Consider the following 18,470-nt stretch of genomic DNA (forward strand, 5'->3'; position numbering starts at 1 on the left):
TTCCTGACTTAGAGCGATTTCTTACGCTACCAGTTTGTCTAAAACGTTCTATTGTTTTTAACACAGTGGACTTATTAATTCGACGGTTCGGATACGTGTCATTAAATAATCGAACGACATCAGAGAACGATCTTTCGTTATCACCCCATCCACGCATCATGAGGATAGTGATTCTTTCACGTTCCGACAAGTCGCCAGCCATTTTTAAAACGTTTAATTTTAATTAATCGTACGTTGTATTTGGACGATAACAATTAATTTCTGCTTGCTCAAAGCTGAAGTTAGAAGGTGCTCGTTCTTTGATAGCTTTATACATTCTTAGTTGAATTTTAAATGCGAGTTAGACTGCATGTAGTGCGTCACATAGCGGTAAATGAAGGAACTAACGAGACGTTTCATACACGTTTTATGGAGCAATTTTTTGGCAATTTGACTTCAGCGAAATATGAGGATATGTTGAGGAATCGATCTTGCCTTAGTTAGCTGGATCACACACACAACAGATGCAAATCCGAGCGAGTAACCTCCATGTAGTACACCTTGGATAATGTTAATACCGGCGCTACTCTATCATTCAACCCTCATAACTCGCAAAGTACTTAATAAAAATGAACATTATTATAGTGTTTTGGAAAGCTCTTGAATTAAGCTATAAGAATATGCAATCAAATGTAGGGGGTGTCATTTAAAAAAGTCAATGTGACCTTGACCTGACCTTGACGACGCCATCCAAGGTCAAACTGATAGAATCAGTATATAGATCTTCTTAAACCCTACAACTTTTGTTGGAAACACTTTTCTGTAAAACGTATATTTTCCGAGATATTTAGGGGTTTCCACACTTTTGGTAGACCCTGTATATATATATATATATATATATATATATATATATATATATATATTTTTTACAGGGTGACCCATTTTAAATTAGGCAGCCAAATAACTCGAAAAATAAGCACACTACGAAAAAATGGTTAGAATCAAAATTTCGTCATTTCGAGGGGGACGTACAATGACGTTAAAATCAGCCCCCCACCCCTCCCCCTGGGCGGTGAGGGGGGGCAAGTTTGAAATCTTAAATGGGAACCCCTATTTTTCATTGCATATTCTTGTAGCTTATCTCGAGAGCTTTCCAAAACACTATAATTAAGTACCTTTTTATTAAGTACTTTTTGAGTTATAAGGCTTGAAATAATTTCTTAATTTTACATAAACCATAAAATATCTAGTAAACTATTCATTTTTCGATTATCTTACTTTCATACTTTTATGTACAAAATAATGAGAAGAATCAATTGGTGTAAAGAAAACACATAGTTGTTTCTAAGAAAAAATATGTAATTTGCAATTAACAATTCCATATTTTTTCTTAAAAACAACTGTATGTTTTCTTTACACCAATTGATTCCTCTCATTATTTTGTACATAAAAGTATGAAGGTAAGATAATCGAAAAATGAATGGTTTACTAGATATTTTATGGTTTATGTAAAATTAAGAAATTATTTCAAGCCTTATAACTCAAAAAGTACTTAATAAAAAGGTACTTAATTATAGTGTTTTGGAAAGCTCTCGAGATAAGCTACAAGAATATGCAATGAAAAATAGGGGTTCCCATTTAAGATTTCAAACTTGCCCCCCCTCACCACCCAGTGGGAGGGATTGGGGGGCTGATTTTAACGTCATTGTACGTCCCCCTCGAAATGACGAAATTTTGACTCTAACCATTTTTTCGTAGTGTGCTTATTTTTCGAGTTATTTGGCTGCCTAAGTTAAAATGGGTCATCCTGTATATACTTATTCTACAGCGTGTCCCTAAAGTATGGACACACCTGATTTTCTTGGAAAATAAGCGTGCTAGAAAAAAACGCCAATAACAAAAGTTTCGGGAAATCGAACGGTGCATCTAAAAGTGACCTTGAGTTTGACCTCGAGCTTGACCTTCAAGGTTATTTGAAGGTCAAAGTGTTCTTTTTTAATGGGAACCCCTATTTTTGATTGTATATTCTTATAGCTGACCTCGAGAGCTTTCCAAAACACTATAATAAAATATTTTTCCCTCAATCATTTATCGAGTTATGAGGCTTCAAATCATTTCTTAATTTTACATAAACCGTAAAATATCTTGTAAAATATTCACTTTTCGATTATTTTACCTTAATACTTTTACGTACAAAATAATGAGAGGAATCAATTGGTGTAAAGAAAACATATAGTTGTTTTTAAGAAAAAATATGTAATTTGCAATTAACAATTCCATATATATATATATATATATATATATATATATATATATATATACACACGGTGTCCCAAAAGTCCCGGACCGGTCGAATATTTCATAAACTATGCACTTTAGAAAGAAATATTTCAGACAAAACAACTATGTTTTTTCTTTACACCAATTGATTCCTCTCATTATTTTATACATAAAATTATTAAGGTAAGATAATTGAAAAATGAATGTTTCACAAAACATTTTACGGTTTATGTAAAATTAGGAAATGATTTCCAACCTCATAACTCGAAAAGTACTCGATGAAGAAATACTTTATTTTATTGTTTTAGAAAGCTCTCGAGATAAACTACACGAATATGTAACTAAAAATAGAGAGTTCTATTTAAGAAATTGAAGGTGACCTTTACGTCACCTTCAAATGACTCTCCAAGGTTAAATCATTGCTACTAAATGGCCCCCTTTAAGCCATACAACTTTTGTCTGAAACATTTCTTTCTAAAGTGCATAGTTTATGAAATATTCGACCAGTCCGGGACTTTTGGGACACCCTGTATATATATATATATATATATATATATTTTTTTTTTTTTTCCTTTGGGATACATATATACAGGGTGCTTCCGCAACATACAGATCGGTAAGTCGGGTTGCCTTTTTGTCGATCGGACTTCTTTTACCGACCACGCATAATTTAAAAATAATAAAATTAATGGATCGATCATGTAATTTTTTTTCGTGAAAAGTGAACAAATTCCTTGATTGATACCTTGAATGCAAATCCGTAGCAAATGAGGAAAGTGAAATCAGTTTCTAACATTGATGTAGTGTAATTGTAATATTTAATAACATAAATAATATTATATTTAATAACATAAATAACTTAAATAACATTAATAACATAAAATGACACAATTGAAATATAATAACACAGATAAAATATAATGAATTTAAACAAAAAACTATTTTTTAATGTTCACAATATATGCTCAATGTAACTGCCATTCTCTTCTAAACATAAAGCAATCCTCCGCATAAAATTTTTCCATACTTTTCGAATTATCGGAGGAGTGATTTCCGCACATGCGTTTCGAATTTTATTTTTAAGATCTTGTTTATATAATGTTATTTATGTTATAAAATATTATAATTACACTATATCAATGTTAAAAGCTGATTTCACTTTCCTCATTCCCTACGGATTTGCATTCAAGGTATCAATCAAGGAATTTTTTCACTTTTCACGAAAAAAAATTACATGATCGATCCTCTGATTTTATTATTTTTCAATTATGGGAGATCGGTAAAAGAAGACCGATCATCAGATAGGCAACCCGACTTACCGATCTGTATGTGCGGAAGCACCCTGTATGTATATATATGTATATGGTTGTATTTACTGCTGGATTACTCGTTACTATCTTATAAAAATTTTATTATTCATCGATTTTAGTAACTATCTTTAAATTTTCTTTTGCACACATGCAACATTATTTGTCATGATTTTGCTAGCAGTGATTTTTAGATTGAATTTTATTTATTATATATATATATATATATATATATATATATGTAAATATATGTAGATATACATGTAGATGTATTTTATTATGGATTCTTTTATTGTAATTATGAGTCTACGATCAATATACTAAAATTATTCTTATTCACTTAGACAATGCGAACTACTGAGAGGATGTCGGCCAGTGAATTTATGGGAAGTATACGTATGTATATAGTCATAGGAAAAGATATGATCCAGCTGCAACGTTTATAGTATCTATTTAAAATTTTTTTGAGTAAGTTTATTAGGTTATTTTTATAAGTTTTATTAGTATTAAATATTATATCTAATATAATATATTCTTTTGCCGTTTTTAATTAAATGGTTATTTTCTCTTTTTACGTGGAATTCTGTTAATTATTAAAGATGTTATATATGTACATGCATATTTAGACTCGATTTATGCTTGATTAATTCGTAGTAGAATTTTGTCTTCTTTTAGGTATCTTATTGCTGCAAAATTTTATTATCGAAATTTGTTACTAAAATTTTGTTACTAAATTTTGTTACTAAAATTTTGACTTCCTAATAGCATTTTTGTTGTTAAAATTTTGTCTAAAATTTTGCTAAAAATTTGTCACTAAATTTTTGTCACTAAAATTTGTCACTAAATTTTTATCACTAAATTTTGGTTACCAATATTTTGACTTTCTAATTATATCTTATTATTAAAAATTTGTCACTAGATTTTTGTCACTAAAATTTTGTCACTAAAATTTGTATCACTAAAATTTTGTTACTAAATTTTGTTCACCGATATTTTGGTTTTCCAATCATATTTTGTTATTAAAATTCTGCCGTTGAATTTTATTGCAAAAAATTTCGACTTTAATTATAGTTTATTACTAATATCCATTGTTAAAATTTTGTTACAAATCTAGATTTTATTAATTGATTGCTTTCCTTTTCCAGGTTTGTATTTCATTGGTGACATGAAGCAGATTAGTGTCAAGCATAATGAGGGATAGTGAAGTAAATGAAGCTTGAAGATTATAATTTACGCATGTGGCAAAGAGTTAAGTATAAAAGTCTAATTTTGATCGAGCGATTTAGTTGGATTGATGAAGTTGTTAAATTTTTAATATCCTTTTTATATCCTCTTTATTTTATTTTAGGTTAACATTTTTATAATCATATATTCATATACATATTTTTATAATCATATATTCATATACATTATTCTTTCATTTGTTTTCAGGTATCTCCGTTGGCGTGTCATGTAGGATTATCATTAGATGTAGGTAAGTATTGTTTAGTACGTTTTAATTTATATCTCGGTATACTATTTCTAATATTAAATTTCATTCTCCCTTTTTTTCAGATGGAAAATTTAGTTTCAGGGAGTCGTTCAAATTATCTAAAAAATTTAGAGGTATGACTGTTAATTCATATATTAGATTAGAAAGACTGGTTAGGTAAAATGGTCATAAATCAGGTTCAAGTACGCAAAATAAAAGTAATTTTTACTGAGTAATTTTAGAAAAATAATTAGATATACGCGGGTATATTTATACATAATTGTCTTTTTCAGGATTTTAAATACATTTACGGATCTTTATATATAATAGTATATATTATATAGATTTTTCTGGTTAGATCGTTAAATTTTAATTAATATTATTTGTAAAAGTTTATTAGCTTGTCGGCATAGAATTGTTTATTAAATTTGGAGAATGCAATTAGAACAATAATTTTTTAGTTTTGAACATTTAGGTCATCTTTCATATCATTATTTCCAATATTATTTGCAATTTTCAGGCAAACTGTACGTGGTCCGTTGTATGAATCTACTTGAAACATTTCTGGTTGTAACATCGGTGATAAGTGCATACGAATGTATAAGATCAGGCGTGTTGGTAACTCTTATTCAAATTTATATTAAATACGAGGTAACTTATTCGGTTCTATATTCGAATACTTATTCAGCTTTTTATTAATTATTTCATTGAAAGTATTGCAACTGACTAATCGGTTTTATGAGTGCTATGATAATTGCGTAGTAATAAACATTTTATATTCCATGAGGATTTTTTGAAGATAGTAGAATTAATCGAATACTTAAGTAAGGATCATCCTTAATGAGTGCTAATCGCTATATGCGCCTTGTTCCTTTAACATTATAATTCTCCTTTTGAAAATATTTGAAACATGCCCGCGGCGAGGACTTCGATTATTATCGAAGACGCGCGCGGAGAGGTCGGCCGTTCGCGAGTCGCGCGAAATGAAGAGACACTTATACAAGGAACTCGGAACTCTTTAATACACAACACAGAACAACACAGAACACTACAACGTAATCACAGAAACACAATATTAGTAATTCGGCTCGGCACGATATACAAACGCGTCCGCGCAGCTTGACAGCTGGAACCGAACTAGATGACAGGCGCTCCTGTCAACAACCTCTTGACAACGCGCTTCTTTTCGTTAATCGGCGCCGTCCCGATGAACACGGACATCAGGGCCGTAACACTTACCCCCTCCTTATTAAATTGTCGTCCCGACAATTAAAGGCAGGAGGACTTTTAAAATTATCAGAAATAGTCGAGCTCCGTTGTGTCCTCTTGTCCTACTCTGAGCTGCTGCTGCAGATTAACGGACGGCACATTTCCTCTTGAGCTCTGTTGTGTCCTCTTGTCCTATTCTGAGCTGCTGCTACAGATTACTGGACGACACATTTTCTTTTTCTGAATCGACTTTCCTAGAGCTTTTCCTGTCGAATGGAATTCCCGCTGCATTTTCTTGTCCTACCCTGCGCTGCTGCCACAGGTTACCGGACAATGCATCCTCTTGGGTTCCATCGAAGCTCAGGAACATATCCCGATGCGGGGTCTTCGGACGAGAGGGGGGTAACCACCGTGGACCCAACATCCACGAAGGACTCCTCAAGTCCCTGCCTCGGCATTCGCCCTACGGCCCACGTGAAAACCACGGCTCAAAAACCGTGGGCGAGGCAGCACTTCAAGAAAATTATCTTTTTCCTTTTTCCTTTTCCAAAGGTTGTCAAATCCCTTTTCTTTTCCAGAGGTTGTCAAGTCTTAAGATATTATCTTGCCTTTAAAAGAAAAAAAAGAAGGCAGCAGTATTTGTAATTAATAAAATCAAATTAACATATTTACAAAAGTTCGGGCTCCGAAATTTCCTCAATCAAAAACCTGTCTATGATAGAAAGGAGCCAACTTATCAGCATGAACTACTTTTTGTCTATGTCTATTAGATTTTCGAATCGCAAAAACTACATCATTGAGTTTCTTCACTATTCGATAAGGACCCTCCCAGTTACTTTGTAATTTAGAAGCTCTTCCGAACGATCTTCGAGAATTAAAGAACCAAACATCTTGACCTACTTCGAAGAGAATTTGTCTAGCTTTTCGATCATAACGAACCTTGGACCGCAAAGATTGTAGATTTATGCGTTGTCTAGCATATTCGTGGATATTCCGCGTTTTTTCTTTTAAACTCCGGATATAACTTCCAATCGAAACCCTCCTATCTTCCTGGGGAGGACTTCCTCGCAGTAGATCCAAAGGTAAAGTTAAGTTACGGGCGAAATACATTTCCGCAGGGGAAACACCCGTGGCCTCATGTTTTGAAGATCGATGAGCCAATAAAAACATAGGAATCCAACTATCCCAATCTTTTTGATTCTCTGCAACAAATTTTGCTAAATAATTTAAAATCGTCTGATGATGACGTTCAACCTGTCCATTAGACTGTGGATGTAAAACAGTAGTCCTCGTTTTCCTAATCCCCAACTGGCGTGTCACCTCCTGAAAAATCTTTGATTCAAAGTTTTTACCCTGATCGGTATGTATCTCCGAAGGAACTCCATGACGGGAAACTATCTGACTCACAAAAGCCTCCGCTACCGTATTAGCTTTAATATTTTTTAATGGAAGAGCCTCAACCCATTTCGTGAAACAATCGACCGTAACCAACAAGTATCGATTTCTGTTTGAAGTAGTAAGAAGAGGACCGAGAATATCCATTTGGACCCTTTCAAACGGAGCCCCTACATTATATACTTGCATTGGTGATTTTCCCTTCTCCGAAGGACCCTTTTTGGCAACACAAATTTCACAAGAACGGCACCAGTCCTCCACATCATGCTTGCACGTAGCCCAATAGAAACGTTTCCGAATCTTATCTAGTGTTTTGTTCACTCCAAAATGTCCGCCTGTAGTAGATCGTGAGCAAGTTCTAGTATTCGACTGATACAACTCCTGGGAACAATAATCTGAAGAACGAAAGATTTCAAATTCCGAGACTCCCATCTCTTGAAAAGAACACCATTTTCTAAAATTAGGGAATCCCAATACGACCAGTAAATTTTAGCCGAAACATCTTGCGAAGAAACTTCTTCGTGAAGAGGACGTCTTCCTGATTCTTTAGCTCGAAGAAATAAAGAAATTACATGGTCTTCTAACTGTTTTCTGCGCCAATCCTCCAAGTTTTCTTCCTCCAAGACTATACGGGCCACTGAATTTTCTTTAGACTCAGCTTTAGCACAGTAAGCACAGCTCTTTTCTGCACAAGGTCGTCTCGACAATCCGTCAGCATTTTGATGTAGTCGACCCTTTCGATGGATTATTTCAAACTCAAACTGTTGTAATCTTTCAAGCCACCGGGCTAACTGACCCTCCAGATCTTTAAAAGACATAAGCCAGCGAAGAGAAATATGATCTGTACGAATCAGGAACTTCCTTCCATATAAATAATGATGAAAAAATTTGAGAGATTCCACTATAGCCAAAAGTTCTCGACGAGTCACACAATAATTCTTCTCAGCTTTACTAAGGACTCGGCTATAATACGCAATCACTTTCTCCGAGCCGTCCTGAATCTGAGATAAAACTGCTCCGATTCCATGATTCGAAGCATCAGTATCTAGAATGAACTCTCCAAGCTGAGTGGGAAAAGAAAGGATTGGTGAAGAGATCAACTTACACTTTAACTCCTGAAACGCTTCCTGACACGCCTGGGTCCATTCAAATTTATACTGATTTTCAGTAAGCAAAAATAGGGGTTTTGCTATCAAAGGAAAACCTTTTACGAATTTCCTATAGTAGGAACAAAATCCCAGAAAACTACGGACTTGCTTTTTGTTCTGAGGAATAGGCCAATTTTCTACCGCCGAAATTTTCTCGGGGTCCGTAGCAACACCATGTCCAGAAACAACATATCCCAAATACTTCACTTTCCTACCAAAGAGGGAACATTTTTTAGGATTGATTCTCAGGCCCGCTGAACGGAAGCGAAGAAAAACCTCCCTTAGGTTTGATAGCATCTCTTCAAAAGTTTTACTGAAAACAATAATGTCGTCCAGATAGACCAAACAAATTTTAAACAAGATGTTCTGCAACACCTTTTCCATTAAACGTTCAAAGGTCGCTGGAGCATTACATAAACCGAAAGGCATTACCTTGAATTGCCATAATCCGTTTCTTACAGAAAACGCAGTCTTTTCTCTATCCAAAGGATGAACTTTCACCTGCCAATATCCACTTTTTAGGTCTAGGGTCGAAAACCAAGAATTTCCAGACAGCTGATCCAAAATATCCTCAATACGTGGAAGGGGATAGGAATCTTTGATGGTAACGGCATTCAACTTCCGAAAATCCACACAAAACCTCAATGAGCCGTCCTTTTTCTTTACAAGGACTACAGGAGACGTCCATGGGCTTTGCGACTCCTCAATGACATCCTGAGATTTCATTTCCTAAATTATACGATTAACCTCCTCTTTGAGATGTAAAGAGATCCTGCGAGGAGCCTGCTTGATGGGATTAGAATCTTTTAGTTTAATAGCATGTTCTAAAATTTCACAATTTCCCGAAGTTAAATCCTCCGAAAATATATCTTGGAATTCCCTCAGGAATTCAGCAAAAAGATCCTTTTGGTGAGAATTTAAGTCTTTAGAATTTTCTTCAAATAAAGTTTTTAAAGAACACTTCTGAAATTATTCGTTTACAAGGGAACTCACAAGGGAACTCAAGGGCCTTTTCAAAATTACCAAAAAAAGGATCGAAAATTTTTTCCAAATTCAGCATTTGAAGGAAATCAGCTCCCAATATACAATCGTCAGAAATATTTGCAACCAGCATCAGAACATCTAAAGAAAATTCCCCTAATTTAACTTGGACAATGACTTTAAAAAGAATCGGAACAACTTCTCCCGTCGGGTATCTAATAAAACTTCCCCTAACCTCGTACCGCCGTCCTGGCGCCTTAACCAGATTTTTATTCAAAACCGAGATATCGGAGCTCGTGTCAATTTTAAAATTACAGCTATTATGATCAACCGAACCTTTATAAGAAAACAAAAACGAATCTTCTCTTATCCTACCTAAATTAAAATATTTTTCATTTGGGGCATTCATTCCCCCAGTCGAACCCGCCCCGGAAAGCTCGACTAATTCTTGTTTTCCTCATATGACGGGCATTCTGATCGGAAGTGCCCCTCAGCGCCGCAGTGCCAACACTCCTTTTTTGACCCAAAACTGTTCTTCCGAAATTTATTATTCTTACTCTCTAACCTTCCTTTACCGTTTTCGTTTGTTCTCACCTCCCCAGTCTTTTGTCCGCCGAATTTGTTATTAAATCCGTTATTAAATTTATTATTAAATTTATTAAATTTGTTTTTGGGGAAGCTATTTTCCTGGATGACTTTCACAGCCATCGCTCTTTCTACCGCGACTTTCAAGGAAGAAATATTCTCTAACTGTAGAGTTCTCTTCAGAAAGCCGTCTGTCAACGCGGCTATGAACTGCGCGCAAGCAATTTTGTCCCTCACTTCGTGGGAACATTCGGGGTAAGCGAGTCGAGATAGTCTTTCCAAATCCGCGCCCAAGGTGGCCAAATCCTCCGAATTTTTTTGCTTTCTGTTAGTGAATTGGGAATAGAAAGACTGGGCCAGATACCCCTCCCCGAAACGTAATTCCAATTTAGATTTCAAATCCGCGTATCCCAAACTCCCGATTTCGAGAATTCCATCTAGGACCGAACGCGCTTTGTCCCTTAAACAAGCTGCCAGAGCCACAGTCTTGTGAAAATCGTTCCATCCGTTGGCACGCGCTATCAACTCGAATTGAGTAAGAAATTCGCGCAAGGGAGCACTTCCGTCGTAATTATCAGGTTTAAGTTTGAAACCGAGCTCGTGTGAGTTATTATTGGAAGGACTTAGCTGTGGTGCTGGTGATTGACGCTCTCGCTGATTGAGGCTTTCTTCCAAACGCCGGAGCTCGCCGTCCCTTTCCCGGAGCTGCGTCTCAAATTCAGCGCGCATCTGCCGACGCTCTTCTCGCAGCTCGCGGATCTCCCGCATCGCAGCCTGGAGCGTGGTCGCCTCCAACGACGGTCCCGAAGAAGGAAGCGGGGTCGCCGCACGGATCCTTTTGCGCGTAGAGACGCCCGTCGCTGGTTCTTGCAGCTCAAAATTGGTGGCCATCTCTCCGTCCTTTTTGGCACAAAACGTTGCTCGGAAGGAATTACCGCGGAGTCCGCTCAATCCCGGACGAGCCCCCAAAATGTTACGCCCGCGGCGAGAACTTCGATTATTATCGAAGACGCGCGCGGAGAGGTCGGCCGTTCGCGAGTCGCGCGAAATGAAGAGACACTTATACAAGGAACTCGGAACTCTTTAATGCACAACACAGAACAGCACAGAACACTACAACGTAATCACAGAAACACAATATTAGTAATTCGGCTCGGCACGATATACAAACGCGTCCGCGCAGCTTGACAGCTGGAACCGAACTAGATGACAGGCGCTCCTGTCAACAACCTCTTGACAACGCGCTTCTTTTCGTTAATCGGCGCCGTCCCGATGAACACGGACATCAGGGCCGTAACAATATATATATATATATATATAACATATATACATATATGTACATATATACATATATACACAATATATATATATATATATATATATATATATATATATATAACATATATACATATATGTACATATATACATATATACACAATATATATATATATATATATATATATATATATATATATATTGCGACGCTTTTTCAATTCTAATTTTGATTCTCGCGGGGGAGTGGAAGCGCCGTCAAAAACACAAGGGTTTTATGTACTCGCGATCGGCGGGACGGGGATGGAGGGTGTCCACGCGCGAGCCGCGGCGGAGCGAAGGCCGTTTCGTTACCTCAGAACTGGGCGCCAGGTACGGTCTCTCACGTACCAGTTTTCACAAATTCTTCGAAAAGCGCGAAAGAATACGACAGCCCGCTTCGCCACGGGCTGGCTAGCTCGCCTAACGGTAGAGGGGCGGGGTTTGAAAGAAAAAGTTAATTGATTGAGCGAGCTTACTAAATTGACAGACAAAGACGGACACAGAAATCACAGATGATCGCCAGTCAAATAAAGAACGCGAGATTTAATAAATAAAAAAAATAACAGATTTATTAAGAAAATAAGAAAGGGTTAACAGAAAAGAAATAGAGTTCGATACAAAATGGAAACAGAAATAATGCACTAGCCACGAACGGACAATAAATCTCGAAACGCTAGAAAAACGCGCGATATTCTAAGTCGGTCTAACAAAGAGTGTCTATTACGGAAGCTTCCTGAAGTCGAAGCTCCTGAGAACAATAATTTCTATACGGAACTTTGATAATTCGAATTCTCGATAACGGTCGTACCATACGCGAGAGAGAGAGAGAGTGCGATAATACCTGCCTATCATTCGCAGCTTCGACAGCCTCGCGGAGATCTGACTAATTAGCTGCGTATCTCGCAATTTCCTCCGAGCGTACTCGAAGTCGACAACCCAGAAATAAGACGGCCGATTAGTTACGCAATAAGCGAAAAGATATTAGTTTCGCGAGGAGAGATCTCGCATACGATTGGCGGACGATACCGGCGAAGTTCGATAGCCGGCGGCGGTCGGAGATTTTTCCGCCTTTTTCTGCGACGCTCGCAACTTAAATATTTCTGGCATTCGGGGCGATGCGACAATGTCGTGTCACGCCCCCGATACCTTCGACAGCGTGAGAATTAATTATCTTCTCGGTCTCAAGGCAATAAGGAAGGCCGGGCGACAGTCCCGCACCGCGCCTCCTTCGATAGCCGCAAAATTTGCCAGGAGTTTCCTGACCTCAGATATCGATACTTAGAATCGTGCGATACCCGCACACCGCGACAATTTCGAGGAATTAAGTTCCTTTTTCGAGACGAACAACTCGCACGCACACAATGGATGCGACAATAATACGCAGTTTCACGCAATATTCACGAACGACGATGATACTACCCGAAGACACATTAATCCCGACCAATTACGTTCCACAGACTCGCTCTGAGACATATTTCAGAGGTGCGAGACGCGGCTTCGACAACCAAACGACAGCCCGTGCGAACTACGCATTTCTCGCGATTTACGACGCACGCGGTCGATACCCAACGGTCGAATGCTACGCGTATTACGCACCCTGATACCCGGAGAGAGACGAGAATTACCCTACGATACGCACTTCCGTCGCCAGTGTCCGCGCTTCCTCGGTCGCTTATCTCCGATCGCCCGAAATGCACAAAATCGACCGACTCAGCAGAAGGCTCGAGCGGTCGCGATAAATGCCGTAATGGCGACGGCGATAGAACGGCCGGCGAGCGGGCACAATTAAATACGCGGTACGCAATAATTCGTGGGCAACCTCACCGACGGAACTCCTTCCGGCTGCGGGGATGATCCTCGGCCTCGTCCTTCACGGTCGGTCTCGAGCCCACACGACAATACACAGAGGACTTTACTTTTTGACTCTTCAGTCGAGCGGCCGCGGCAAAAGTGATCCCTGGATCTCGCGATCCAGGGTCGATAGCGGGGTCGCTGGCCGCGCAGGAGGATGCGCGGACCCCCGGCCAATTAGCGGCCGACACGCGCGAGGTCCTGGCGCCTCGCGCGCCACGCGAGGCATTCTCGCGCCCCGCGCGAAATAGCGCCAAACTTGAACGCTGCCGCGGGCCCTTGTTCGGCCCGGGTGAGGTCCTTCCCTCGCCGATCCTCCCTTGGAGGATGGTTGTCGTATCGGCTGTCGTTCCCGGCTGTCGAGGAGAGGCAATGCTGCTCTCTCTCGACAGCCTCTCTCGACAGCTCTGCTCTGTTCGGTTTTCCGATGCCGGGTTCTCGGGGTCAGGCTCCTCCGTTCCTCCGAATCTCCCTTGGCTGTCGTGTTTAGCTGTCGCGGGGAGGCGATGCTGCTCTCCCCTGTTCTTCGGTGTTCGGTGGCGCGGTGCCTCCATCCAGGCTCGACACAAATTAAAAAATACAAAAAAAAAGAATTACTATCATACGCTATTATACCCATTCGCTCGTCTCTCCGGGGAGTACGGTAGCTCTCTCTCTCTCTTGACCTTTGGCGCGGCCACTCGGCTCGCGCCCCGTCACAATTGCCGGGACGGATAGACGCGACGGGACGGCCACGTCACAATATATATATATATATATATATATATATATATATATATATTCACTAAAATTCAACATATAATTAAATAAATAATTCGATAATTTAGTGTGCTAATTTGTTACCGTAGTCTGGATTTTGTTGCTTAAACCGTTTAGCAGACAATTACGCTTAAAATGGCTGGGGCCAATCTGACATTAAGTCAGCCCCTCCATAATGAAAAACAAATAAAATGCTCCAATCAAAAATTAATTACGCTAGAGTTTGTTGCTTCAAAATCATGTAAAAGCATTTTGTAAAAATTGCATTATTTAATTAAAATTAACAAACCATAAGTATCATCGAGCAATGCCACTCAATTGTACAAGAGAATGGCAACTAAAAGAATTTGTTGCTCGCGTCTTTTTGGTATTAAAATAGTTAATAGACAATATACTATCGAAATATATAAAAGATTGAATTTGTTGCTCGTTTTAAAATTACGTATACCCAGGTCGAGCAGAATACGTAGGGACAATTTTCTAACGCCGACCACCAGATTATAAGAGAAAGCAATACCGGAACATAGAGACCTTTTGCTCTCCTTGTGGTAAACCTGAAAATCATAAAATATATTAGAAACTAATATATTAATATATGTAAATCTTTATCCAATCTGGGATAAATTAAGAATTTTTACAAATTTGCGTACATATTACAAAATAAAAATGCATGTGCAATTGAGTCTGAGAACCATTACATATAGCTGTCTATTCAAATTACTTAATTTTGCATATTTAACTAATTTACTTTTCAACATCAAATAAATCATCATATTAAATATGAATACTTGTTATAATAACAAAATTATATTTTCAGGAATGTATAAATATCACTCTCTATATAAAATCCAAAATTTTCTATGCTTAATATTTCTATTACCACTTGGTAAACCCATTGAAAAAAAAATATATATATATATATATATATACAGGGTGTTCAAAAAGTCCCGGTACGGGGGAATAACTCGAAAAGTAAGGGTCGGACAAAGAAACTTTTCGGACAAAAGTTGTAGGGCTTACTCCGAGCTTTTATCTCGTGACCTTGAATTTGACCTTGAAGTTGACCTTCAAGTGAATTTGAAGGTTAGGTCGACTTTTTTAAATGGGACCGCATACTTTTGACACCGGGAACGGAAAGAGCAGGAAATTTTACATTCGGATATAACATTGTCTGTACACTTCCTTGACTTTCTGATCAACATCGAGGTCAAATAATAAAAAAATTAAAAAGTCCCGATAAAGGCTAATAACTCAAACAGAAAGAGACAGAAAAACATTTTTGTCAAAAGTTATAGAGTTTATCTCTAACCATTATCTTGTGATGGAATTTGGTACAGCAGGATAGAGAAGGAACCCAGCCAGTTAAGTTAATTTAAAGCAGAAACCCAGCCGGTTAAGGTAAGGTAGAGAGAATCCCAGTCAGTTAAGGCAAGGTACAGAGTAACCCAGCCGGTTAAGGCAAGATACAGAGTAACCCAGCCGGTTAAGGCAAGGTACAGAGTAACCCAGCCGGTTAAGGCAAGGTACAGAGTAACCCAATTTTTAAGAAATTGTGGGATTTGAGGGGGGGGCACATCCACCCTTGGGGGAAGACTCTTCAAAATCTGACCTCAGATTCGTAATCAACGCCCCGCAACCTCCTAAGTGGTTAAAACAATACATTTATAAGTTAAAAAAACTAAGTAAATAAAAATAAGTAAAGATTAGCCTCTAACCCGAAATATGTATTAAAGACCAACAGGATTACCGCTAGAACCATCCGGTTTTGACGTTAATCCAGGATTTTTTATAGTGTGTCACTGAAGCTATAATTTCAAATTTTGTGTTTCTTTGCTTTTATTTTATGTAGTTTTGTTTGGACAAAAGTGAATTGTATGTATAATTATTGTAAAAGTTTTTTCAGAAACTAAAATTATTTTATTTCATTTTATTTTGAGTTACTCTTATTTAACATTTTTCTTGATTTTCGGAAATTTTGAAACTTATTTTTTCTTGTTTAAATTAAATTCCATCAAATCCTTGATTACGATTCTTTTTTCTAAAGCACAATGGTACATCTTAGTGAGCGAGAACGAATAAGTATTCTCATGATGAGAGGTTGGGGTGATAATCAAAGATCGTTGGAGACTGTACGGGTTTTATTTAATGAGACATTTGTAGATAGAGGTGAACCGATTTCAAAGAGTACTGTAAAGAGAACAATTGATCGTTTTAATGAAACAGGTAGTATTAAAAATCTTCCAAGATCGGGTCGTCCTGCAACAGCCACCAATGAGGAGAAACAATTGAATGTTGCACTATCAGTAATTGAAGATTGTCATAGTACAGTCAGAAAATTACATCAGCAACATAATGTCAGCGTTGGTTCGATTCACAATATTTTAACAAAAAAACTCAAGTTCCATCCATACAAAGTGACATTAATACATGAACTTAATGAAGATGATCCGGATAGGCGCATCGACTTCTGCGAGACTTTGATGAATCGAATAAATGCTGATAATAATTTTTCAAGACGTATTGTCTTTTCTGATGAAGCTACGTTTGAATTAAATGGTAATGTCAATAGACATAATATGAGATACTGGAGTAGTGAAAATCCCAACTGGGCGATCGATAGCAGATCTACTCAACACCCTCAAAAAGTCAATGTTTGGGCAGGTATCATTAATAACAGAATTGTTGGACCATTCTTTATTGACGGCAATCTAACTGCTGAAAAGTATGAGAGAATGTTAAGAGAGGATATCATTCCTGCTATTCAGGCAATCGTAGGTGATGACTTCGAACGTACCTGGTTTCAACACGATGGAGCTGCTCCTCATTATGGACACGATGTTCGAGCACACTTAAATAACGTATTCCGTACGAGATGGATTGGAAGAAGAGGATCGATAGAATGGCCAGCAAGATCACCCGATCTCACTCCGCTTGATTACTTTTTATGGGAATATTTGAAGAACAGAGTATATCAAAACAAACCTACAAGTGTCGAAGAACTGCAACAACGTATCAGGCAAGAGATAGAAAATATTGATCCACAACTGATTCAAAGTGCAATAAATACTTTTTATCACCGCTTAACACATTGTCAAAACGTTAATGGTGAACAGTTAGAACACTTGCTTTAAATACTTGTTAGTACTTACTACCTTGCCTTAAACATCTAGATTACTCTCTACCTCGCCTTAACCGGCTGGGTTACTCTGTACCTTGCCTTAACCGGCTGGGTTACTCTGTACCTTGCCTTAACCGGCTGGGTTACTCTATATCTCGCCTTAACCGGCTGGGTTACTCTGTACCTTGCCTTAACCGGCTGGATTACTCTGTACCTTGCCTTAACCGGCTGGGTTACTCTGTACCTTGCCTTAACCGGCTGGGTTACTCTATACCTTGCCTTAACCGGCTGGGTTACTCTGTACCTTGCCTTAACCGGCTGGGTTACTCTGTTCCTTGCCTTAACTGACTGGGATTCTCTCTACCTTACCTTAACCGGCTGGGTTTCTGCTTTAAATTACCTTAACTGGCTGGGTTCCTTCTCTACTCTGCTGTATCAAATTCCATATCACAAGATAATAGTTAGAGATAAGCTCTATAACTTTTGACAAAAATGTTTTTCTGTCTCTTTCTGTTTGAGTTATAGCCTTTATCGAGACTTTTTAATTTTTTTAATATTTGACCTCGATGTTGACCAGAAAGTCAAGGAAGTGTACAGACAAGGTTATATCCGAATGTAAAATTTCCTGCTCTTTCCGTTTCCGGTGTCAAAAGTATGCGGTCCCATTTAAAAAAGTCGACCTGACCTTCAAATTCACTTGAAGGTCAACGTCAAGGTCAAATTCAAGGTCACGAAATAAAAGCTCGGAGTAAGCCCTACAACTTTTGTCCGAAAAGTTTCTTTGTCCGACCCTTACTTTTCGAGTTATTCCCCCGTATCGGGACTTTTTGAACACCCTGTATATATACAGGGTGAGGCATCTAAAACAGGCCACCTGAATAACTCCGTTGGTAAGCCGAATATAAAAAAATTGTTCAGACAAAAGTTGTATGGTTTCAAGGGGGACATATGATGGTGTCATTAGTTTAATCTTGAAGAGCCACCCGAAGGTCACGTGAAGGTCAGCTCCAACTTTTCAAATGGGACACCTTATATGCTTTTGCATATTCTTGTAGCTCATCTCAAGAGCTTTC

At 38.0% G+C, this 18,470-nt stretch overlaps 1 protein-coding gene across 1 annotated transcript; it reads left to right on the forward strand.

Moving 5' to 3' along the window:
- The first annotated feature begins 16,327 nt into the window (after nt 1-16,327).
- On the forward strand, nt 16,328-17,410 carry LOC109609837. The gene has a single exon (XM_020026810.2). The coding sequence runs from the start codon at nt 16,328-16,330 to the stop codon at nt 17,408-17,410; it is 1,083 nt and encodes a 360-aa protein (XP_019882369.2).
- Nucleotides 17,411-18,470: the final 1,060 nt, after the last annotated feature.

This window comes from Camponotus floridanus, unplaced genomic scaffold (genome assembly GCF_003227725.1).
Source record: "Camponotus floridanus strain SB8 unplaced genomic scaffold, Cflo_v7.5 scaffold274, whole genome shotgun sequence".
NCBI classification, from domain to species: Eukaryota; Metazoa; Arthropoda; class Insecta; order Hymenoptera; family Formicidae; genus Camponotus; species Camponotus floridanus.